The 24,842-nt window shown below is 41.5% G+C and overlaps 1 protein-coding gene across 6 annotated transcripts in view; it reads right to left on the bottom strand.

Annotated features, from left to right (window-relative positions):
* Positions 1 to 24,842, bottom strand: part of LOC124301690 (nesprin-1) — a 137,703-nt gene that overhangs the window by 31,572 nt on the left and 81,289 nt on the right. For 5 of the 6 annotated variants that reach the window (XM_046757059.1, XM_046757061.1, XM_046757062.1 and 2 more), the window contains 5 exons: positions 20,004 to 20,814; positions 19,750 to 19,908; positions 19,308 to 19,670; positions 19,096 to 19,206; positions 198 to 16,619 (listed from right to left, as the gene is read on the bottom strand). In XM_046757059.1, the coding sequence (XP_046613015.1) occupies positions 198 to 16,619; positions 19,096 to 19,206; positions 19,308 to 19,670; positions 19,750 to 19,908; positions 20,004 to 20,814 (17,866 nt within the window). Of the gene's footprint in view, positions 1 to 197; positions 16,620 to 17,079; positions 17,291 to 19,095; positions 19,207 to 19,307; positions 19,671 to 19,749; positions 19,909 to 20,003; positions 20,815 to 24,842 lie in introns of those variants that run through there. The other variant, XM_046757063.1, reaches the window with a different exon arrangement.

The raw sequence follows: 24,842 nt of genomic DNA on the forward strand, positions 1-24,842 counted from the left end.
GAGATGAGGATTGAACGATGTGCGGTATGACATGCAGGTTGAGGGCGAGCCGGAAGCGAACACCTACTGCACAATACATCATGTTGACAACAAAAAATGTCAGTTAAAATAATAGTAACAAGTTGTAAAAAAATCTTGTAAAACATTTGTCCATTGAAAATGGAAAGAAAATTGATCAATGGCAGACTGTGTCGCACCTTGAGCCTTCGGGTTCTCTCGGCCACGGTCACGGCCGTTGCCATGGTATCTCTCTCCACCTCCCGGAGTGAACTCCAGTGCTGCTTGGATGTTTCTGTCTGTCTACCTAAAGATGAAGAGGGTGGCGGTATGGCATGGGAAGGGGTTGAAGATAAGGTCAAGGTTTCGGAGAACGGACTATCGGGAACATCTAAATCGGTTATAATCTCTTCTGCCATTCTACGAACTAGCTCGGATGTATGGTCTGGCGGAAGGTCTTGATGATTATCTAACGGTTCGTTAGCTAAGTAAGTGCTATAATCAGTCCAACTACCGATACCGCCCGGAAGATCTGCGACTAAACGTTCCGTCTGCGGCGCGCTCGCGGATGTTTGCGAACTCAGGCCATTGGAAAGACCTTGCGGGCCGTTACGATGAGAATTATTATCGTCGTCGTTGTCATCATCTTTGTCATGTGGACCCTTATCACTGGGCTCGTCTTCATTTGTTACTTCTGGCTTCTCAACGATTGCTAAGTTTTCGAACAGAAGACGTTCTGCTTCGTGGTAGTCCCACTTTTCGAACCAAAAACCACTGTCTAATGGTATGAATTTCGACAAAGCTGTCAAGCCCGACTCTTCTTTCGGCAAAATGATTTTCTCATCGTGTTTACTAAGGTCAAGTACTTCGTCATCGATGTAAAATTGCACTTTCTGTTTCGGTGCTGTGTCAGATTCAAGGTGCTGTGTTTCTATGATCGTTTCTTCAGGGGACTCTGGGACCTCCTCCTGGATGTTCTTTTCAATGACAAGTTTTTCTTTCACTTCTTTCAACGGCTTTTGTTCAAATTTAAGCTCTGTGACGATTGCGGAAGAAACTTTTTCTCCTGGTTTGTCGATTTCGTCTGCTGATGTTGTAGAAGGTGTCGGTAATCCGGTTGATGGAATTTTAGTAGCAACTTGCTGGAGTTTCTCAGGTTCCGTATCTGCAGCTTTTTTATTCTTATCCGTAGGTTCCTCTGGCTTTGAAACCGCTTTTTTGTCCTTCGTTTTTGTCTCAAGTGTTGTCTCGACGCTAGTTTTTACAGTGTCTTTGAGTGGGTCTGATGTTTGACTCTCGAGTTTTGCTTTTGATAGATGTTTATCTATGTCCAAATTCTTATCTTCTTTAGGTTTCTCCTTTGCCTCACGTACTTTTTGATCGTCTTTTAACACTCCTTCACCTTCAACACTTCGATCGCTGAGCTCATTCTTTGCAACGATCGAAATCTTATCATCGGTCTCAACTTTTTCGTGGACAGCGTGCTTCGATTGACCATCGACAACTTGTTGCTTCAGAGATACATCATACTTTGTTTCCACTGTTTCCGTCCTCTTCGGTACTTGATCATTTTGAGCAGCGGTAATTTCCTCAGACTCTTTACCTTTCTTCGATTTACTTGCCGCCTGTTTCTCTGTTTTGATACTTGATTCCACTGCAATCTTTACTGTTTCTTCAAGCTTGACTTGAGTCTGAATTGGCTTTGAATTTTTCGGTTTGGATTCTGCTGCCACGTCTTTTGGAGGTGTTGCAACATCTTTTTCCACTTTGGTCACAGTCTGGGGTTTCTTCTCTTCTTTAGGCTGTGCCGTTTCAGGTGATTTTGATTCCTTTCGCGTAGTCGACTGTTCTTTGGATTCATCAGATTTCATAGATGAACTCGGAGCCTCACTTTTGTCCTTATCTACAATTTCTGGCTGCTTTTTCTTATCTTTTTTTTCTTTTTTGTTTTGGAGATTATCTGGTGTTTTAATAGCGCCAGTATCTAGTTCAGATTTCGTCTGAGTGACTTCACTTACTTTCTTCTCCTCAACGATTAATTTCTGGTCTTCTGTCTTAGCTTCCACTTTTGGTTTTACTTCTTCACGTTTAGTTTCCTGTTTGACTTTCTTTTCCTTACTTACTGTAACTGGATCTTTAGGCTTCTCTATCGTAGCTCCTAGGTTTTGCAGTACTACTGCAGCTATGTCCTTCAAGTCTTCAACTTTCGTTGGTAATTCAGGAATTAGAGTTTTTGAATCAATTACCGTCTTTTTCTGATCACTTGATTTCGTGGCTGACTTTGTTGTTTTCTGGGTCTCATGCTCTTGTATTTCAGATTTCTCTTTGGACTTTTTAGGTTCAACAGTTGTTTGAATTATTTCTGCTTTTGAATCAACGATGGGAATTGATCCTTCTTTAATTTCGAGATTTTCCTTCACCTTTGCCTGATCACTGGATTTTGTGGATTTCTTTGATTTGCTCTTCTCCGACGTTGCTGGCGCTTTGCATTTATCCGTCACTTTGGTTTCTCCGCTCAAAGCCGGTGTTTCAGGTTTTTTAACTTCAGCTGGCATAGGCTTTTCTTGTTTCGACGCCATTTCTGCAGTTTTGTCTTTCTCCTCAGGCTGTTCCTTGATTTTTTGTGGCTCAGCCACCTTAGCGGAATTTTTAGATTTTACTTCTTCAGAGATTATATCCTCCTTTGCTTTAGTCTCGGTTTTGTTACTTATATTGGGTGTAACCTGTATTTCTTGCGGTTGTGGTTTCATAGGCGTCTGATCTGACTCGTATTTTTGCTTTGACTCCAATTTTTCCTTCAATTTCCGCTGCTGAATAGTCTCAACAGATTCGATCGATATTACTTCCTTCTGCTTTTGATCTATTGTGGTAGTCACTTCTTCAGCTTTCTCAAGAGTAGAGGATGCTTCAGATTCTTGCGATTTAGCGTCAGGGGAGGTCTTTGCTTTATCTTTCACCTCAGACTGTTCTTTCGCTTTTTCTTGGTCGCTCAACTTGCGAGCTTTCTTCGATTTTTTGTCTTCTGGAACTTTTTCTTTGTTTGTTTTATCCGTTTCCTTTATTTTTTCTGCCTTAGCAAGCACGGAAGATTCCGATAACTTCACCTCAGCACTTGTCTTTCCTTTATTCGTTGGCTCATTTTTTTCGACAGTTTTTTCTTCTTCACTTGGTAGTTTCTTTAACTTTTTATCTTCCTGAGCCTTTTCATCTTTGACCTTAGTTTTATCAACCTTCAGTTTTTCCGTTTTCGCATCCAAAGTGGGTTCCTGCACTCTTGAATCAATTGCGGATGTCACGACATCTTTCGTTTCTAGCTTTTCGTTAGACTTATCCTGGTCACTTGATTTCGATGCTTTTTTAGTTTTTGAGTCTGCAGAAGTTTTTTGTTCTTTCGCCTTTGGTTTCTCTTTCGGTTCTTTTACTTTTGGTTCGTGGGCCTTGACATCACCAGTGGGCTTCGCAATTTCTTCAGTCTCAGTGGATTCAATTGCTTTTGCTTTGTCTAACGCATCTGATTTTTGTTTTGAAACTTCAATCTTCGTTTCAATTTTTTCGACTTTAATTTCACTTGCTGCCCGTGTAATATCAGATTTATGAATGCCTTCCTCTGTTTTTGCTTGAGGAATTGGTTTCTGCTCATTAGGTGCCTGTACTTCATCTGCAGAAACAATTTGGTCTTTCGGTTTAGCCTTATTCTTTCCCTTTGTTTGACCTTTGGTAGCTTTAACTTCCTTCTCAGATGTAGCTTTATCTGGAACGTCTTTAGTTTTTGATCTGCTTTCACGCTGCTGCTTGGTAGGTTCTTCTTTTTGATTTGGTTGTTTCGGCTTTGTTTGATCCTTGATTTTAGAGTCCTTCTTATGCTTCACATCAGGTTCTTGTGTCAAAATATCTTTTACCTTAGCACCTGTATCTGGATGACTTCTGTCAACCGTTTTGGCTAGACTTTCTTGTTTAACCTCGACCTTCGTATCACTTCTATCTTGAGATCTTGCATCAGCATTACCTTGTTTACCAAATTCTTGGTCAGTCATTTCATGGGCTTGCAATGGAACATTCCGTTCTCGCCTAGCACTCCTAGAACGTGATCTAGACCTTCTGGAACGCAGTTCTTTCTTGTTCAAAAATTCCATGAATCCCTGATCGTCAACTTTAACAATATTTTCAATGGGTTCAACTTCCGGAACTTCTTCCACAAGAATTTGTACATGTGAAACAGGTGGTACAGACTTGTGAACTGGACTGCGTTCGCGTGTAATTACAGCCGACTCAATCGACGTGGATGTTTCAGTAGTTTTAGTCCCAACGATGGCGGCCCACGATTTCGAATCAACTTTCACGGTGTTATCCGAAGAGGAAACTTCTTCTGGTGCAGATGAGAGACTGAAATCTTCAATTTCGTCAGCCCAAAGTGAAGATTGCGGCTCCGTATGCGATCTCGTATCAACTTCTGCCGGTTTGTTTTCTTCGTGCGACATCACCAAGGCCAAAATATCGGGTTCTTTATTTTCTCCCAAGGCTTCAGTGTCACGTACCGTCGGAGCCTCCACAACTTCCACGCTTAGTTTATCTCTACCATGAGGTTTATCTTTGCGCGGGCGTGCGTGCGTCGGTGATTTATTTATTTGTGTCCTAGTTTCTGTTGGTTTTTCCAGAAGTGATTGGTCAGTATCTTTGGTAGATATCGCGGTCTTGATATCAACGTCATTATCCGAAACTGTAGCGATTGCTTGAGATGTCAGAGTAGCTGATTCCTCGGAATGAGTTTGGGAAGAGACTTTTGTCGAGCTTGCCACGATAGAAGCCCACGATTTACCATTAGCATCTTTTGTGATATCAGTCTCGGAAATGGTGAATTCGATAACCGGAGCACTAGTCGTAAGTGAATCGATGGATATTACAGGCTCATCTTTTTCAAGAACCTCGGCCTGTTTGACTTCGACATGTTTGCCCTTCTTCTTATTTTTCTTCGCTGATATAACTGGCGCTGCTGGTTCTTGAGTCTTTTCTTTCTGTTGCTCAACTGTTGCAGTCTTTGATATATCTTCTTGAGTTGTTATTTTCGGCAAGTCAGATGTTTCAGGCTGTACAGCTGATATAATTTCGACAGCTGCAACCTTTGGCGTTGCTTCAGACCTGCCCAGCGACTGTTCGGTAGTTTCTACTTTTTGCAAGGTATTTGGGTCAGATTTAGGGCTGTCAGTCACGCTCTTCTTTCCAACGACGGATGCCCATGATTTGGCATTTGGATTTAGTCGATTGTCGAACTTGGCGGGTTCTTCCTTTAAATCAGGCGAGACTGTTTCTTCTGTTTTGAGAACAGACTTTAGTACATTTTCTTGAGTAATGGATTTCTTAGAGACAACGTTCACGTCTTCGGAAACCGATGTGGCAACTTTAGACTTTCCTTCTTTCTTCCCTTTCGTAATTTCCGTGGTATTCACTTCTGGCTCGGAATCAATATGAGCTGCCTGTTTTTTTGTTGGTTTAGTTGATTTTTCTTGCTCTGTAACCATGTCGTGAGTTTTCGGTTCCTTAACGTTCACTGAAATTTCTTGCTTGATTTGCTCACTTTGCTTGACTGATTTTTCTACTACAACAGCTTCTGACTTTTTGTGCTCCTCGACTTTCGTTTGTTTCTTGGGTGACGGTTTGATAGTATGTTTCGATTTTTCCTGGGGTTCTGAAACTTCAGTCTCGTCAAAACCATCGTCGCAAACAGTCATTTCCTCGTCCAGTATAATCGTGTCCATCCACGAATCACGAGACACCAAATGAACGGATTTAGGTTCTTCGACTGGTTTGATCGGAACGATAGTTTGAACCTCCACTTCACTCTGGATTACTTCTTTCGTTTCACTTTCGTCTTTTCCAACTGGAGCTTTCGACTCAACAGCTTCTTTTGGTTTGGATTTATCAGTAACCTTCTCGTCCACAGTTGTCCGCTTGATTTTAATTTCTGCACTTTGTGCTTGTTTTTCACTGGTCTTCGGCTGTACAGCGATCTTTTCTTCAGATTTAATTTTCTGATCGACCTTGACCTTGGATTCCTCCCACTCCTCAAAGCCATCGTCTTCGATTACCACATCTTCGTCCAGGAGGTCCATCCATGAGTCATCAGAGACAAGGTGAATAGATTTACTTCTTTCTTCGGATTTAACTTGACTTGGTTCATCGGGCTTTGGCTTAGCAGGGACATCTGGTTTCTTCTCTTCCTTCTGTCCGAAAATCGCTGGGACTTCCTCCTTTTGTTTATATTGAACTGCAGACACTGATTCATTCTTTAGCTTTTCCTCGCTATCGACAGTTGCTTTTTTAGTACTCGTTTTCGGTTCAACTTTAACTGTCAAGTCCGGAGACTTTTTGGACTCATCTTCTGATTTGACAGCTTCTAGTTTTTTCGATGTATTAGTTTTTTCCTGAGTTTTTTCTTTGATCTGTATGGCGTGCTCCTTTTTATCCTTGACGACTGTTGCCGTTTCGATATTCGGCTTCGGTGTAATTTTATCTGCAGGTTTGGATGGTTCTTTTGCCTTCTCCTCTGGCTTCTGCATATCATCAGCCTTCTTTTTTGTCTCTTCTATCGGCTGTTTCGAGCACACACTGAGTGACAGATCTTGTTGCGAATTTTCGTGCTCAAATGTCGGCTGACTTCCAAGTTTTTCCTCGGTCACAATAGGTGTACTAACAGCAGTTTCTGATTTAATAATAACTTCCTCTTTCGTCACAGTTATTGTAGTAGGTATTGGAATGTCCTTGGTAGCCGGTGGTTTCTTCGGTTTGACCTCGGACTTTGAAGCAGGTTGTTTCTTATCTTGAGATTTCTTCTTACTCTTCTGATCTACACTTAGCTTTTCTTCGGTGTTAACCTCGACTTCCACTTTTATCTTTGTATCCGTTGCGACCACTTCAACATCTTGAACCGTATCCTTTACTTTAAGTGCTTCGTGACTTTGAATTTTCTTCTTGGGCGCCTCGTTAGATTCCTGGTCTTTAGGAACTGGACCCTGTTCAACATTAACGGCCTGTGGTGTTGGAATAAACGTAGATTCAGTTGGTAACTCATTTTCCATTGCTTCTTTCGTAGGTTCTTTTTTATCGGTCATTTTACCATCTTTGGGCTGCTTACTAATTTTGTTAGATTTTGGTTGATCTTTTGTGACAATTCGTATATTACTTTGTGGATGGGGGTCTTCTGGCTGAACTTTTCCTTGTATTTCTTGAGGTTCGATTTCCTTGCCACCAATCTTACATACAGCTTCAGTTTTCTGTATCACCGTCGATTGCTCCGTTTCCGGTTTCTTTTCGCTGGCTTCAGTTTTCTGTACCACCGTCGATTGCTTCGTTTCTGGCTTCTTTTCACTGGCTTCAGTTTTCTGTATCACCGTCAACTGCTCCGTTTCTGGTTTCTTTTCACTGACTGCAGTTTTATGTTTATTTACTCCTATTGGTTTAATTTCATCCTGTGATTTTTTATCCGCTGAAATTTGTTCCATTTTAATGGTCTCTTCAATTTTGACTGGTTTCACATGTTTCTCTTCTTCCTTACTTGGTTCAGAATCTTTCTTAATGATGGTAGTATCCTGCTTAGCATCAGTTTGGACTTTGATTTTGGAATCAGTCGTCTTTTCTGCCGTATAAACAATTTTACTTTTCTGGTCTCTCGCATCTATTTGCTCTACTGGTTTTTGAGCATTTTCTTCAATTGGCTTTTCTATAGGCTTAGCCGTTGGATTGGTCTTTTTCGAAGCTTCTTTCTCTTCCACTTTTCCTTTAACAGCAACATCCTTGCCGCTTGTAGAGGTAAGTAGCTCACCTTCACTGGTATGTTCTTCCTTAGTCGTTTTTACAATATGTACGGTAGCTACTTGAGACTCATGTACCGTGGAACGTTCAGACTTTGTTACTTTTGTATCTTGCAACACGTTTGTGGGTTTGTCGTTATCGGATTTTGCTTTCTGCTCTGGAACTGGCAAGTCAATGATTATTTTCGATGTTGTTTGCTCATCTATTTCATGTTGAGTAGTTTTAGAATACTCTTTCGGAGCTGGTTTATTCACCTCAGAAACATCGTACTTCGATTGCAAATCGGCCTGAGTGTCTGTAGAAGGTTTGATCTCTGCTTCTTCTGCACTTGTTGCACTTATCAGTTCTCGCCGCGTTTTATTCTCGACCCATCTAGACTCAATATCGTAAAAGTTCGTTTCCAAATATTTGGGAGCTTCATTGGAAAGTGCAAGCAGTCTTAGCTCTTCCTCTGACTCCTGTTGGGCCGGAAGGGAGGCATTCTTTGGATCACGCATCTTCGATTCTTGGATTATTTTTTCAATATCTGATGGACTAAGTTTTTCAGGAGCAGCTGGTAAGACTTGTTTTTCTATCGTTTTGACGACAGTGTAGTGCTGATGGAATTGTCTCTCTGCATCCGCATAGTGGTGATAGTCTATCCAGTATGGTTTAATAATTTCTGCTGAATTCTTGAGATTTTCAGTAGGACTGCTAGTGTCGCTTGGTTCTTCCTCAGGTAATACTTCTTGAAGTTTCATTTCACTGTTCTCCTCATGTTTAATTTTTTCAGGTTTATTAGATGCCATTGGTTGCAATGTGAGCTTCTCCTGGGGCTTATTTGCGTCACTTACCTTGACAACAGGTTTGGTAGTTTCATCAAATATCACGGTCTGTTCAGAATCAATTGCCATAACTACTTTGGTGTTGCTAACGCTGGTAGAATCGAAGCTTTCTTTTACAATTTGTTGCGATTCTTTTTGAATAAACTCTTCAGGTAGGGTGGGGCGCTTCTTAGTCTTCTTTTTTAAATTGTTCTCAATACTCTTCATGAACAATTGATCTTCCTCGGTTAAAACTACATCCGAATGCTGCGAAATTTCTTTCTTGTCGGTAATGATTTTGTTAGATTCACCTACAGCACTTGGAACCTGGGAAACTTCATCTGAAGCTAAGAGATAACTTCTACTCCTGTCCTTAACGCTACCAAACAAAGGAGCCTCTTCCTGCAACGAAACGATAGCAGAATACGCGGAAAGACTTTGGACATCCGACTGCGAATCCGTAACAGTTTCACCTATCGACTGAGCTACTTGATCTATTGGCGCGGAATCGACGTCTCCGACCCTAGCATAAGTTGTCGTTAACGTAGCCTCTACATTTTCCGGTCGCAAAGATATTAATTCCGTTTCTTTTGTACCTACTGTAACCGGAAGTGGAACGTTTTCTAAAATTTCGACGGACTTGACAGACTTAATAGCGGGAGGTTTTATTTCCTCTGATCCAGCAGTTGTGGTTGTTACGGTGGTAACTGTTTTCTCAATGATGAGAGCTTTTCCAGTCTGGATTTTCTCTCTAGGACCTTCGTCAATTACTAGCATTGTATCGGTCTTCAAATGAGAAAGGACACCCTCAGAATCGGCTTCATCTTTTGGTTTTAACGCAGCATCGCTCACAGGCCGAACTGGCTCTGTTATTTCAGCCTCCTCCGTAGGTTCAGACAATTTTTCTGTCTTAGATTTCCATTGTTCTTTGGATTTAGCTTTCTCATCTAGCTTACTAGTGGACTTAGTACTCGGATTTTCTACTGCTGATGATTTTTTAACCTCTGATTTTTGGCTATTTCCAAGTTTCTCGTTCAGCTTTGTCTGTATTTCAGTACCAGCACCCGATTTCTCTGGTATGTTCTCCTGTTTAGGCTTATCCTGATGTCCGCTCGGTTTTATCGATGTCGTAATTTCGGCCCGTTTAGTTTCAAACTGCACATCCTCTTTTACAGAGGTGGACACAGATGTACTGTGGGATTCCGATACAACCGTCACTTTTTCCACAGATACAGATTTGTCCTTACAATCAACTGGCTTGTTGGTTGTTGCGCTTGTAGTCTCAACAACTGTAGAAACAACTTGTGTGGCAGGTTTAGTTTCTTCAATTTTAGTCGTCTCTTTCTTAGACTCGCCCGTTTGTTCGCTATGTTTTCTTTTGTTCTTGTCAGCAAGTACAGTCGCGGGAGAGCTGTGTTGTTTCTTAGGTTCAGCATCTATGTTGGATAAAACTTCAACTTTGACATCGATTTTTTTCTCAGATTTATCAACAGCACTAATAGTTTGTTCAAATGAAACCTTGTTAACAAGTTGCTTGGGTGTTTCGCGAATCTCGGGAGATTGCAGCTTATTTTCAATTTTACTTGTTGCGTCGGAAGTTTTCTCAGCAGTGACGATTACTTGTTCCTCACTTTTCACTTCCGTTACAGATTTATTTTGTTTGTTAGATTTAGATTTGCTCTTTGTCGACGTTTGTTCTTCGATTTTAGTCTCTTTAGGAGTAGCCTGCTCTACAGGGGTAGATTTAACTTTGGAAGACTGTGGTTCAGCAAGCCTTTCCTCAATTTCCGCGACACCTGCTTTTTTAATTTCAACCGTGACCTTCGAGGTGGATTTTTCCAAGATATTTTCATCTTCTGTGACGACGATTTGTTTCTCAGAGATTTGTTCATTCTTAGAAAATATCTCCTTTGTGGGTTCGATTTTAACCTCGGTAGAAACTTTAAGTTGAGTTTCGGATTTGATGGGCAAGTCAGTTTTTGGAGCTTCAATTACAGGGGTTGTTGAAGTAATTGGTTTTTCTGGTACAATTTCAACTTTTTGCGCAAACTTTCCTATGGAAGGTTCGTTCTTCAAAGTAGATTTTACGTCTTTGTCTTTGGGAGCCTTTTGCTTATTCGACTTCGGTTTGCCCTTTGATGAGGTACGTTCCTCTGGTGAAGATTCAACGATGAAAGATGGCGGTGCGTCAGATTTTTCTTTTTCGGAAGTAATTACTTCTTCACGTATGAAACCAGAAGAAATTCCTACCGAAGATTCCACTGTTTGTTTAGCTATGACTGTTTTCGATGCGGTCGTGATTTGAACGTCCGTCACTTCTTGGGTCTGGTGTTGATCTCCCTTTGTTGGGACGATTTCACCTTCAGGATTAACTTGGTCCTTAACAGGTTTTTCATCTTTTGGTTTTGCACCATCATTTGAATCAGTTTTACTCTTTGCATCAGCTACATGCTCCACAGATTTGCCTTTTGTTTCAAATGGAGTTTGTTGCTCAGACTGCTCCTTTTTAGGAGGAACTTTTTCCGTTTTAGGAGCAATCTTTTCCTTTTCTGGTATAATCTGTTTCTTATCAGGAATAAGCTTTTCTTTTTGAGGAATAACTGTTTCTTTTTCAGGAGCAACCGTTTCCTTTTCTGAAATAACCTGTTTCTTTCCGGGAACAACTTTTTCCTGTTGAAGAGCAATTGTTTCCTTTTTAGGAGCAAGCTTTTCCTTTTCAGGGACAACCGGCTTCTTTTCAGAAATAACTTTCTCTTTTCGAGGAGGAACTGTTTCTTTGTCAGGAACTACCTGTTCTTTTTCGGGAACAACTTTTTCTTGTTGAGGAGCAACTGTTTCTTTTTGAGGAGCAACTGTTTCCTTTTTAGGAGCAACCTTTTCCTTTTCAGGAACAGCATGTTTCTTTTCAGGTGTAACATTTTCCTGTTGAGGAGCAGCCTGTTTCTTTTCAGGAACAACTTTCTCTTTTCGTGGAGCAGTTGTTTCTTTGTCAGGATTAACCTGTTCCTTTTTAGGAATAATCTTTTCCTTTTGAGGAGCAGCTTCTTCCTTTGTAGGAAGAACTTGTTCCTTTTCAGAAGTAACTTTTCCCTTCCCCGAAACAACGGCTTCCATTATAGGAGCAATTTTGTCTTTTTCAGAAGTAACTTTTACCTTTTCAGGTACGTTTTTTTCAGCAACAATCTTATCCTGTTCTGGCTGAAGTTGAACACTGGTAACAGTTTTTACCGTCGTTTCGACCACGTTCTTTGTAATAATCTCTTCTTTCGGAATGACTTCGACTTTGGAAATAGATTGTTCCTCAGACCTTGTTGGTTGCTCAGGACAAATTTGTTTTGTGGTCTTGCCTTTGGTTTTGGTGGGAGTTTGATCTTTGATCTCCTGCTTTGACTTCAAATTAGTTGCTATCTTTGGTGTATCATTTTCTTTAGAGTCAGCTTTTTCTATAGGCTTGGTTTTCTTATCGAGGATACTTTTGTCTTCAAACTTAGGCTCGTCCTTCAACACAATAGGACTTATGGGCTTCGAATCGTCTTTCGAGTCGTTTTGATCTGAACGAACTTTTTCTGTTTTAGTGGATATCGTGTCTACAACAGTGATTGTTTCTTGGGAACTTATTTGAGAGACAGTTTTGTTCTTGCCAGCAATTGGGGTAAGTTGTTCCATGAGCTTGGTTTTCTTGCCAGCATTTGACGAAAGCTCAGAAGGATCCTCTGGTTTCGAAGGTATTTGCTTGAGTGGTTCAACTTTTGTCTCAACAGCCAGTGAAGGTGTCGAGGTTTTCATTACTTCTATTTTAGACTCAGATGTGCCGATGATTCCCACAGGAGAGATGTCAGTATCCTTAATGACACTTTGGTCTTTTTGGATAGATTTAGTTTCGATGAGAGTTTGTTCCTTAGGCTTATCTTCTTGAACAACTTTTCCTTTTTCTGACTCAATTTTTTCTGTTGAAGAGATCTCTTGGGTGAGACTTACTGTAGTTATCGGAACTGATTCCTCTGGTTTGCCGTCCGTCTTCGACTTATTTTCCTTGTGACTAGATTGTCGAGTAACTTTGATCTTAGTTTTTGTGTCAATTTGAACACCAGTTTCGCCAGGAGTTTGATGTTCTTCTAAAAGGGGCTGAGAAGTACTGACGGTTTTTGCCTTGCCTTCAGTTTCATTGATTGGCACAATTTCTCCTTTGAAAACAGGTTTATCTATTGGCTGCTGCTCCATCTTAACCTGATTTGCAGCAGTCATTACCTGTAGATCGCTTTTACCTGCTAAAACTGTTTGTTCCTTGGAAATAAATGTGGTCTTCAGAGTTTCTTTGGTATGAATCGTTGTCGTGAATGTTTCTGCTGAAGTAGAAACTTCCTCTTGTTTACCCTGTTTCTGAGATATCATTTCTTTTCCAGGTCCTTCCGGCTTCTTTTGAATGATTTGTTCCTTGGGCTGTACTTCCTTCTTAGATTTTGCTTCAGCCTTAGATTTGCTTTTATTCGACACCTGTTTCTCCTCTTTCGTTACATCTGTTGATTTTTGTGTCCCTTCAATCGTAGGAGATTTGCTTTTTTCTTTTGGTACGATTGGTTCACTCGCAGGTGTGTCTACCTTAGATTGGGCTTCAACTTTAGTAGTTTTCTTTGACTGAGCTTGTTTCTGAGATTTCTTACTCTTAGATTGGACTGTCTCCTTGGAAGTCACTTGAGTTTCAAGTTTCTTCACTTCCTCGGGCTTGGGTTCGATAGAAGGAGTAGTTTTTGGCTGCTCAGATTTTGCTTCACCCTTCATCGAAACATCCTGTTTGATAGCAGTCTCAACTGAGAGAACTTTTTCCGCATCTGACTGAGCTTTTTGCGGGGAAACAGTTTGCTTTTCGGACTTTGATTTCGTCTTAGTTGAAATTTGTTCCTTAGTTTTTTCCTGGCCTTTGCTGGGAGTTGTTCCCTTCGCGTCGACTTCAACTTGACAACGTACAAGCTGTTCTTTTGGTTTGATCTCCTTTTTGGGAGTATCTTGTTTTTCTGGCTTATTTTTGGACTTGGAAGATGCCTGATCTTTCGATTTGGACTCCTCTTTCTTAATAGCCTGTTTTGTAGTAGAAGTTTTTACAGTCGTTGATACTTGTTCCGCAGATTTAGCTTCTTTTGGCAAATTAATGTGTTTCTCAGATTTCGTTTTCTCCTTCGAATGAGCTTGATTTTTCAAAACGTCATCAGTGACAGATGAGAGAGACAATGACGCCGATTCTTTATGCTTGATCGTTTCCTTATTGGAAATTTGTTTATCTAGTTTGCTCTCATCTTTCGTGGCAACTTTTCCCTGAACATTCGTTTCGTTTTTATTTTTCTTTTTGTCTATTACCTTGGTATCATCCCCTGCAATTTTGTCTTCTTCGGGCTGCTCTTTCTTTGCAATGACTACATCTTGCGTAATGATTTCCTTAGTAGTATTGACTTTATCCGTTGGTGCGACATTGTCCTTATTTTTCTTAGCATCCTTATTAGATTTGGATTTACCACCTTTCTTATCTCTATTTTCTGAAATAACCTGTGCCTCGGATTTTTCCGGCAGCTGAGTTTCTTGCTTTACCTTAGTTTGTTCTTTAGGCTTTGGTTCATTTCTAGGCTTGGATTTCTCCTTTGATTCTATACCGTTCACAGGCTTCTTTGCCTCTTTGAATTTTTCTTCATTTGTTGGTCTCTGAATATTCTGCGTTGCAGAGTCGTTATCAATCTTGACCTCTTCAGTGAGGATAATGTTCTCTTTCGGTTTATTTGAACCTTTGGATTTCTCCTTCCCTGTTTTCGGCTTATGTTTATTCATATCTTCGATTTCTTTGAGCGCCTTTTCAATCTCATCGTCTTGAGACTTCTCTATCTTCTTCTTTTTTGGTTTGCGTTTCTTTGCTTGCTGCGCATCGTGGGCACTCTGCTCAACGACGGCACTTGGGCTCTGCCTTTGAATATTATCAACATTTTTCTTCAGCTCGGTTAGTTCTTTCATCACCGTTATAGTAGTTGTACTTCCGCTCGATTGTCTCGGAGGAGTATTTCTCTCAGTTCGCCGATTGGATTTCCATCCCTTCCTATCATCCTCACGTTGGGGTCTGTCTTCCTGATACTGTTTTTTCTTTATCTCTTTCTTCTTCATAACGTCCCACTCATTATCTTTCTTCACTTGCGAGAACTGGGTCTTTTCCAAATTGCCCGTCTGCTGAGGTTTAGCATATTGTGGAGGGGAAGATTCTTTTGGCGATAAGGATCTGCGTGGCTGTTGTTCACTATCACTTTTTTCCCTAGGAGGCGTCGTGGCTTTCGGACTAAGTCCTTGCGATAATATTTGTGCATAAGAGAAGGATTTTCCACGAGAATCAGAAGCAGGTAAAGAACCTTCTCTCTGTTCGTGTCGTAAAGTCATTTCACTGGTAGAAATAACTGAACTAGTTTGTGTAACAACTTGTTCTTTGTGCTCGATGTGCTCGACGTGCTCGCTTATTTGTTCGGCTGGTTCAGTTAATACTGGCACATTATTTTGAGGGATATTTTGATTGAAAGAGAAATCATCCGGCACATGTTGTTGCTCCATCTCAATTACATTACTAGAAGGTGTTTGCTGTACAATTGTTTGCTGATGTTGATGATACAATTCTGCAGTCGTCGGCAAGTAAGATCCCTGCGTAACGTAATGCTCGCTTGTGTAACCGACCATGTGACTTTCGTAAGGATTCAATGGAATCGCGTCCAACTGTTGGACCTGCTGCGAGTCCGGTGCGTAGACGTAAGAAGTTACCGGATAGGCACCAAGTTGTGAGTTTATGTAACCGACGAGTTCCGGCATAGGATGAATGTAGTCGTAAATCTCTGCGGGAGGTCTATTGATAGTTTCGTAGTGCTTATTTTCGATTACGTTGTAACCTTCCACCGGTTCGTCGGCCCAATTTGTCGTCTCTTTGGTGTAACGGGTTATCTGTTCTCTGCTTATTTCCTCAACATTTTTTGAACCGTCCAACTGACTTATGTTTTGATACGAGTCTGTAACAACGTTGGGAGCTTGAGGGCCAGCGGGAATATTATGAGCTTCGATTGGTAGCTTGCCTTCTTCCATTGTGTGAGTGGGTTGAGCCACAGACTCTTCAACGTGGCTGACGACCATTTCCGCGCTCTGATTTAGATTGACAACATCTTCTCGAGGCGCATGATGACGAGTTTCCTTCGAAAGTTGCACCATGTCTCGAGAGTCAGACGCTGCTTCGGAAGACGCCCGAAGTTCGGCCTGCATTCTTCCTCTGAGAATGTCCGCGTAAGACGTTGAACCCGGAATCCATATCGGACTTGGAGAACGTCCCCTGATTTCACGCGGCGCAAGAGTGTTAGACTGACGCGTTTGAGGCTCCTCGGACACCTCGCGGACATTATGAACGTAGTGCTGTGTCTCTACATGTATCGAAGGTACTTCCTTGACCTCCTTCGCCGCTTGGGGCTCTCTGGAGTCCTTCTCCTTTCGTTTGAACGCTTCCTTCCGAGTCGGAGAACGCCCGCGTCTCGATGGACGTTCGACGTTTCTTTGCATCGACGAATTTCCGGTCGACCTTTCAGTGGCGCTAACTTTACTCGCCGATATCGTTCGGCTTTGTTTCTCTCGTTTATACTCGACGGCTGTTACCTGCTGTGTCGATACTTGTTCGACCGCAGCTGGTTCGGGTTGCTGCTGATACTGAACGGGCTGAACGGGCACTTGTGGCTCCGAGATACTAACGGTTTCTACAACGGTTTGCCTAGCCGGCGTCGGATGCAGAACGTGCACAAGCACCTGAGGAGGAGGCTCATCGCGTTGGGCCCTCTGAGGACTACCGCCTCTAGAATTTGGACTCATGCGGCCCGCAGCGATATCTGCGTAAGAAATGAGCCCGGGTTGGCGGGGATTCGCATCACCCCCGAGAATATAGTAAGGGTCCACTGCATGAATCTGATCCACCAGAATTCTCGAGCGTTGCCTCCAACCGTCCATCTGTGTCTGCAAGGCCTGTTACCATTGCAACAGCCAAAGAATATGGTATTGTCAATTGATATTTATACCAGAGTGATAATATGGTTTTTAGTTCTTACTTATTTTTCATTTTCTTAAAATCATTTATTGTATTTTGCGTTTCCAATACATACAATATTATATGTCGTTACTCTTTAAGCGTTTCTCATAAAAATTACAAAACATACTAAGGCACATGATTCAGAAACTGGACTTGATACACGTTGTTCAATCGGTAAATCGGTAAATCGGTTAAATCGACAAATCCTAATAAATAGCATAATATCTAAAGGTACGAAATACGAAGGCTGCGTATCTTGTGATTATCAACTATTCCACTCATTCATAACAGTTTTATACACGACGAGATTTTATGCCATTTAATGTAAAATAACGAGACTTTACAACAATAACAACAACAACGACGAGGCCAAAAAAGAAAAGAAGAACTTACAGGTTCTTAAATGGAAAAATTTATTTAAGTAAATCACGTTTCGATAGATTAAAATAAAATTAATGATCCGTTGACTCGTTCCACGTTCATGCGATATACCGATCTAAACGTCCAACGGTTCGACATCGGGAGATCCGCGTTGAATCAAGAGCTTCGATCGCTCGGTACGCGCAGCTATCTTCGTTTGAAGCGATTTAATCTTCTCTCGATACGACTAATCGACAGCGCAAAGAATAGAGCAGAGAGAGATGGAGAGAGAATGAGGTTATCATGGCGAGTATATAGTATGATACGAGAAGGTAAAATTACACGATTTCAAGATGACGAGAATGAAGAGATGACCAAGTGACGGGGGGTTCAGTTGGAAGGAGAGGATGCAGCAAACAAAAGTTATGAGTGAAATGCTAGTCGACGAAAAAAAAAGGTTTGTTTTTATACATCCTGTTTTAAAAAAAAGTATGTAAGTACTTTTGCATTAGTCAAAGTTCTGTTTCTTTGTTTTTCTCTTTCTGAAGAATTGTTGAAATAATAATGCATTTCAGGGAAGTCACTTGATTGTGCGATTTTTGTCGATGATACCCTTGACACGAGTCAATGTTGAGTCTGAATATAATATAGATGATCGAAATAATAAAAGGTCAATGATTAGATGCTGTGCAATATACAGCGAATGTTAAGCCCCCGTATAATGATTGTCAAGGGCTTACATGTGTGACAGAAGCTACCAACACCATCACATGTATGTGTGCGTAATACACCAAAGTATAATACCAAAATATTTGTCAATTATGATACAATAAATTATAAGTAAAAAACAAATCAAACTCAGCGTAAAGTGAAAATGAATTAAACACAAACAACAAAATCAAGTATTCCCCTTTTCCTTATTTAAAATAACAGTATAATAATGTATCAATAATAGTAACAACAAACAATCTTAAAACTAAGAAACTAAAAAAGAAAACACAACCAAGAACAAAAAAAAAAACAAGATACCAACCAATACCCTGTACATGAAATACCACCATAAGGCTTTTACAATGAAAAACTGTCCTGCCGGACATCGTCACGCGCCAGCTGTGACTCGATCCCACAGAACAGCCTACATTGTGTATATTTGTTACACATAGTATTAGTACAGCTACTGTTAGACGATGTTATCGTGTGTATTAGTTTACGTCAGTATAATAAATATGCGGGTGTGACAGTGACTGCAGCGTATGGTGCGAGCTTTTGTTACGCGTGTTCTTCCAGAATAAGACGTTAAAAGCATAAGCAAAATTACGAATGAGATGTGTGTTCGACGGAAGTGAAGTGAGGGTGAAGAGCGAGATGTGACATGAGGGAAATTAGTTGTGAGTGAATTATAACGTATACAGCAACGGTTGAGGTGTGACATATTAAATTGGCGTAAGGGATGGAATGGGTGCTTAGTTGGGAGGTGATGATGTACTGTAATGGAAACACCTTGATGATAGCTGATTAGATCTTTACCTCATCCTTCCTCAATCTCCGTCGCGCGAACGCGGACAAGACACGCAGCCAAACGTTCTCTGGCATCAAAATGTTTCCACTTAAATCATGTATTAAACTACAGATTTGCAGGTCAATTATTTGTAGATAGTTAAAGAAGTGCCATTGATTCAATTCAATCGTATAATACGTAATGATAACGTAACGGTACCAGGTAAATCTCGGAACGATAGAAGGAAATAAAAAAAATTATCAAAAAAAAAAAAGACTTTTAGGTACTCGCCGCGGCTAATTACTGCAGGGGATGAAATAACTTCTAATATATAACTTTTAGTATGTAGTCTTGCGTATTATTTACAAATTTACTACAAACACAGTTATAGTATTAAGTGCAATTTGGTGGCTAGTAGCTCAACTCTCAATGTTTCATACATGTAAATTGGTGGTGGTGGTTTTCAGTTGGTATCGATATAATAATCATATAATAAATTAATTTATGCGCAGAGCACAGTGCTTGGTGAGTATATATTACGTAATAAAACCTACCTGTTGCTCTTGTAGCGCTCTTTCCCGATCGTTGGGTAGATACGTCGGACTGAGCACTGTTCGAAGCTGCTGTTCAACCTGGACAATCTGTTGACGAAGCTGCTGAATCTCCTGTAATCAAATTTGAAGAGAACAGTTTTAGATATTTCAAGCTTTCGGCAAGGATGGAACCCCCTTAACTTTCGCAGATGAACCGCGAGACGCGTTTGTACCTGTTGGTACTGGTCAATCTGGGCGAGGCAGGTCTCCAAAGAAGCGGTTTGATCCTTGACAGATTCGTGAAGGACATCCAACTCCTTGATCAGTTCGTTGGCAGCTTCGCTAATCCGTGTGTCACCACCGACTCCGGACCTGAAATGAACCTGCAGTTTTTCCACCGAGATGGATATCTTCGTTTTCTGGATGGTAATGTCGCTGAGCATCTTCTCCCTCGTCGCGTGCTGATCCCTTAGCGGTTTTTTCTTGCTTTGAGGCGACTCTAAAGTTTGTCTAGCTTTGTCTAGCCAACTCCTAACGTCTTTCATCTTCTTCTCGCACTGTTCCCATTCTTCGCTCGTCTCTTGGAGAAGAGAATTCTGAAATAATTATTGGAACCTGTAGTATTGCCGTGAACGACTGGCGACGACGTGTTACAATCAATGCCCGACGACCCACCCTTTCGAGTAGTTGACCTTCGACCTCAACCTTGGCGTCTTCGGCTTCGGTCAGTTTCTCTGGAAGATTTCCGACGTTCGTCACCTGACCTATACCTTCCAACTCCTTGCTCATTTCACTCAAATTCTTGTTTACTTGCTTGCAGCTCTTTACCGCGGTCTGAAAGGATGCAGAAAAATCGTAAGACGGTCAACGCGCAGGCGCCGTAGGGTAGAGTAGAAAAAAAAAGTCTGTCAACCGAGTGAAACACCTACGGAATAATCGTGGAGTCTCTGTCTGGCTTGTATCAAAGTACTAAGCTGCAGAGGCTCAACAAGGAAGACCCGTTTCTCCTTAATCCATGCCATGACCGCTTCGTGAAGTGTAAGGAATCTCTGCCACGCGTCCAACGTGTCGCCAACTTGTTGCTTCTTCTCCTCGAGCCATGATCGTACCTGAGCTAGTTGCTCGGTCAAGTTGTTGACTGTGCTTTTTATGAGTTCCCTCTCGTTTCCATCCTTCGTATTGTCAATTATCACCTGTCCGTTTCTAGTCAGCCTTTCCAGTTTATCGGTAATCAGTCCAATCTCGTTTTGTATCTGCTGAAGGTGTTCCTTGAGCTTCAAAGGCTCCATGGAACGATCCTGCACCTTGAGCTCAGCGGCACGAATCCACGTCTGGACTTCATCGACGTCGGCGATGTAGTCAGAGCGCGTAGTTCTTGCTCGCTTTTGTTCGCGTTGCTTCTCCTCCATCGCTGAAGCTGCGCTCTCGGCCGCTAGTTCGAGAGCAGTCAGCTGCTGGCCGATATCGGTTGGAACCAACTGCTGGCTAGCTTGGTACCGCGCCTTAGTGTCTCCCGAAAGCTTCTTGCCCGTCTCGACAAGCCCTTCGAGGTACGAACGGAGCGCCCCGAGTTCGGTCTCAGTCGCGTCCTGGTTCGCCCCGAAAACGTATAAAGAGGTCGTCTGGTGATGGACCTCTTCCAATCGCTTCTTCAACTCCTGTACCTCGTGTTCGATCGTTTCGAGTGTTTCCAAGTCCTCACTTGCCTTCTTGGACTTATTGCGTAGTGAATCGACAAGCCTGTTTGGATAAATATCAACACATTGAACACTGAAGTAAAAATGATGATCCTAATTATACTATTTGCCTCCTCGTGATTACGTGATCAGTACGTCAGATATTTGTGTTCGGAAAAAACTCGCACGAAATGATACGCGTGTTAGAAAATTTGGAGAATAAAAAAAAAAAAAAAATACAGCGACAAATATTGGAGAGGAGAAAACGATCTTGTTCAACAATATTGTTGACGGTTTAAACCGCGAGATTCCCAGGCAGGCAGAAAAGCAGTCGCGAGCCAGTTGCACGCACGGCCAAGCCAAGGTGGGTGGCAGGCGGTTAGCAGCCTTGGCTAAAAGTAGACGGTTGAAATCCGGCGTTAGGCCGAAGAGGCGCGAGGAGTTTTTGCTCCTCGGAAAAAATTTTCACTACGAAGCTTTCTAGGTTTATACATTCAACTTTTACTTGTACGCATAATTAGGCTTGAAACGCAAGCGCAGCTGCGGCTTGGCGTGACATCGCTTCAGGCTACGCATCCCTCGGCACGTATACGCGTATCCTGACCGATAAATATAACCGTGGTCGCTATACGCACATCCGCGCTATAACCGAACCTAATAAAATAAAATCTCTACATAGTCCTGAATCTTTTGGAGCGATGACATCACGGCTAAGTTAACCCGTATAGAATCTGCACACGGATTGCGTACGCGTGCGATTATACACGCATGTGAAAATTATTTCCCACCGAAACTGGTATTTGAATGTATACTTTTGTGGCAAAAATTCCAACACCGTCAATGCCCACGTGACACCGGTTAACCTACATCTAGTTGTACGTTAAACAGTCACAAGTGACGTATTGTAAATTGTCTAAGATATTTGAAAACTAATAACTATAACGTGTTCATAAATTTTCTTTGCAACGCTGAACTGGAAAACAAACTACGCATTATTGTTTCGCGGTCACGACGTTTAGAGGTGTGCAATATTTGGCCTCCGGTTAATTTATATTTGGTATTTCAAGCCCACCTATAGTACTGCTTGACGTTGTATCACGATTATTGTCAAGTGAGGTTTGGTAGTAAGGCAACGAAAATATAAATAAATAAACAAATAAGTAACTAAATAAAAGTAAAAAACAAAAAACTCGGTACAGTTCGGAGTACAGTATGTGGCGCGGCACTATCAAGCCAAACAGCGTCGGTCGCGGTTCGAAACGTATTGCCTGCCGGCGGATGAGCTCCGACGCGAGCGAGCGATGGGCAGAACGGGCTAGCTGGCAAAACGCCGGGGCGCATGCGCAACCCTCCCTGTTTCGAGGCGAGCGAAGCTTTCGACGCCGGATATAAAATGCCGAATGTGCAGTCTCCCTAAGAATACGGGCACGCATATCGCGGCGACAAGCAGGAAGACTTATTTACGTCGCCGAGAGACGCCTTGAGACACTAGAGGACAAACGAACTGATTCTGATATCGGGGAGTAAGGCTACAACCGCCTAATAAGGATGCAAAGATATTAGATACAGGGGCGAGATGAAGCATTTCACATCAAAGATCAACGTCCTTTGATCGAAGGCTTATCTTTATTCCGTTTGGGTGGGTTCTATTTGCGGTCCCGAATTCGCGTGATTTCGTATTCTTTGCCAACTATCCGAACGCTGGGCACGGAACTCTTCGTGATCTTTGCCTTGTTGTTGCCGTTGGCAGTATTCTCGACTCTCCGACGACTATGCGGTACTAGGGTAATTTATAAGTATTCAAGGGCGCTCGGTGACCTCGACTTGGGACTCTTTATTCGCTTAAATATTTCGCTTCGAAAGTTGCACGGATCAAGTACTTATTACGCTCGAAGATTTTCCTTCGGAATTGTTTTACGCCGAGTAAGCCAATTCCGAAATGACCCTGGCTGGATTTAGAGGTGAGGTAATGACGAATCAAAATTAATTTAAACCACTGCGTCATCTCTTAACACATATTCAAATGAGAAATGCTGACAAACACACCAATGGTCTGCTTATTGATTTCTTCGATTTTCCGTTAACTCGCTGACCAAAAGAGACTAAAAAGCTAATTGTTAATTTAATTCGGTGAACCCATAAGCAACGATTCTATGACTGTGCCTTATGAAGACACTTAGTTTAAACCTTTGAACTGAGGAGAAAAAAATATTGTGAGTTGCCATGATCTGTTTACAGTATGCACAAAACAACGAGCACGTGCGAGCGCAAAATTGAAATAAGAGGTCTCGGGATGCTCGCTACGACCAATCGAGATTCGTTGGTTCTATTTTTCTTTTCAACGGCATACCGATCGATCTACTTATACACGAGAAGAAAAAGATTAAAAGATTCGAGTATTCGACATAATCTTCCGGGTTCTGCAAATCGAAATACGCGATTGTAAAGAGAGAGAGAAAGAGAGAGACAAAGTATTTTTAGAGACGTACCAGACAACCAGCGAATACTCAAATGGCACACATGACTACTATTACACTTGAGTGATACATGGCCCCTGTGATATCGTTGCCAAAATCGAATACCATTCTATCGTCGTTCTATTTCTGCGCAAGATCATCTCTCTCGAGTTGCCTTTTTTCTGCACCTTAGTATCACGTTAGCTCATCGCCCGGTGAGATTCGTAATCAAAAATAGATTTCAATTGTTGAATGCTTCACCAAGTGCGAGTATAAACACAGAGCAGCACGTTTTCAGCCTGCAGACTTCAGCCGTATAGGAGTTCTTTGAGGTGGAATAGCTCCATTAATTTTTGGGCGATTGCCATTTACTCAAAATCTTCTAACTTTTATCCTCACAAAACAACATAGAAGAAATAAGGGCACGATGAAACAAATTATCGAAAAAACTAGAAAAGTGGGCAAGAAAATAGCATATCGATGATTCGCAGTGAACTGGAGAATAAAATGCGATGTACATATAATTAGAGCTCAGAAGTATCGTCATCTCTAAAAAAGTGCGTTTCAAAAATGCTGTTTCTCTGGAGATATCGTAAGGTTGTAAAGAAAACAATCACACTTATGCTTCGGAGATATCGTTCCATTCTATTTCGGATGGCACGTATACATAGGTAAAGTCCGCGGACGTTTCATTGATTACATTATCCTTTGAGTGGACCGTTTAACGTGTACATATTTGATGTATACCTATGGATTGTACCCAAATGTATGTTACTGCCACTGAGTGAGGCGAAATCAATTTAAGCTCAGCTCCACGTTTAAGTGCAAAAATAGCCAGGCTGCAAAATTTTTTTATTCAGCTAATGGAGTTCTACTCGAACTTTGTCCAACTTAAGACTACTTTCACTGGCTCCACTGTATAAATTGTGATTTATGAAACACATTTTCTGACACAAATTTACAGAGAATGACCTTCTGATATTGGCTTTTCAACAACCTTCTTTGCTTTTCGAAGGATCAAGAACTGCGGGCAGTTTTTCCAATGCCAAACAGACTTTCGCTTCGCTATGATGCCTCCGCATAACCTTAACTATCCTAGCTGAAAAGATCAATAGCGGCAAAGCGTAAATGAGTGAAAAACAATTCAATAATTGAAACATGTCGAGGAGCAAGAACTCGCGGTGAATTTGCTTTAATCATGAATCATGCGCTGAAATCAATCGAGATGAATTATTTAGTCTCGTTCGTTAGTTGTCTTCGGTAGAATGCCGGTTTCACCTCGTGAATATCACGCTATATCCACAAGTAACGATTCTAACACCTATCGACGTAATTTTGCGCGAAAATTAGGTAAAAAGAAAAAAGTTATAAATCGAAGAAGTACCAAAACGAGCTACAAAAACTTCGCAGAAAATAAAATGCGGTACGATCGCGTAATTCTGTGCTTGCAGAGCCCCAAAAATTAGTACTAACGCGAGTTGGCATTTAAAATTCGCTTATACGTAGATTCGCATAAAAACCACGTGTTTTCTATAATCAGCGAACCTGTCAATGAAAAAACGAACAAGCTTACCTTGAAGGAACATTGTGCTCGCAAGGCTGCAAGCTCACTGTGCCAAAAACATTATGTCGTTAA

The sequence above is a fragment of the Neodiprion virginianus genome, chromosome 3 (genome assembly GCF_021901495.1).
Source record: "Neodiprion virginianus isolate iyNeoVirg1 chromosome 3, iyNeoVirg1.1, whole genome shotgun sequence".
In the NCBI taxonomy this organism is placed as follows: domain Eukaryota; kingdom Metazoa; phylum Arthropoda; class Insecta; order Hymenoptera; family Diprionidae; genus Neodiprion; species Neodiprion virginianus.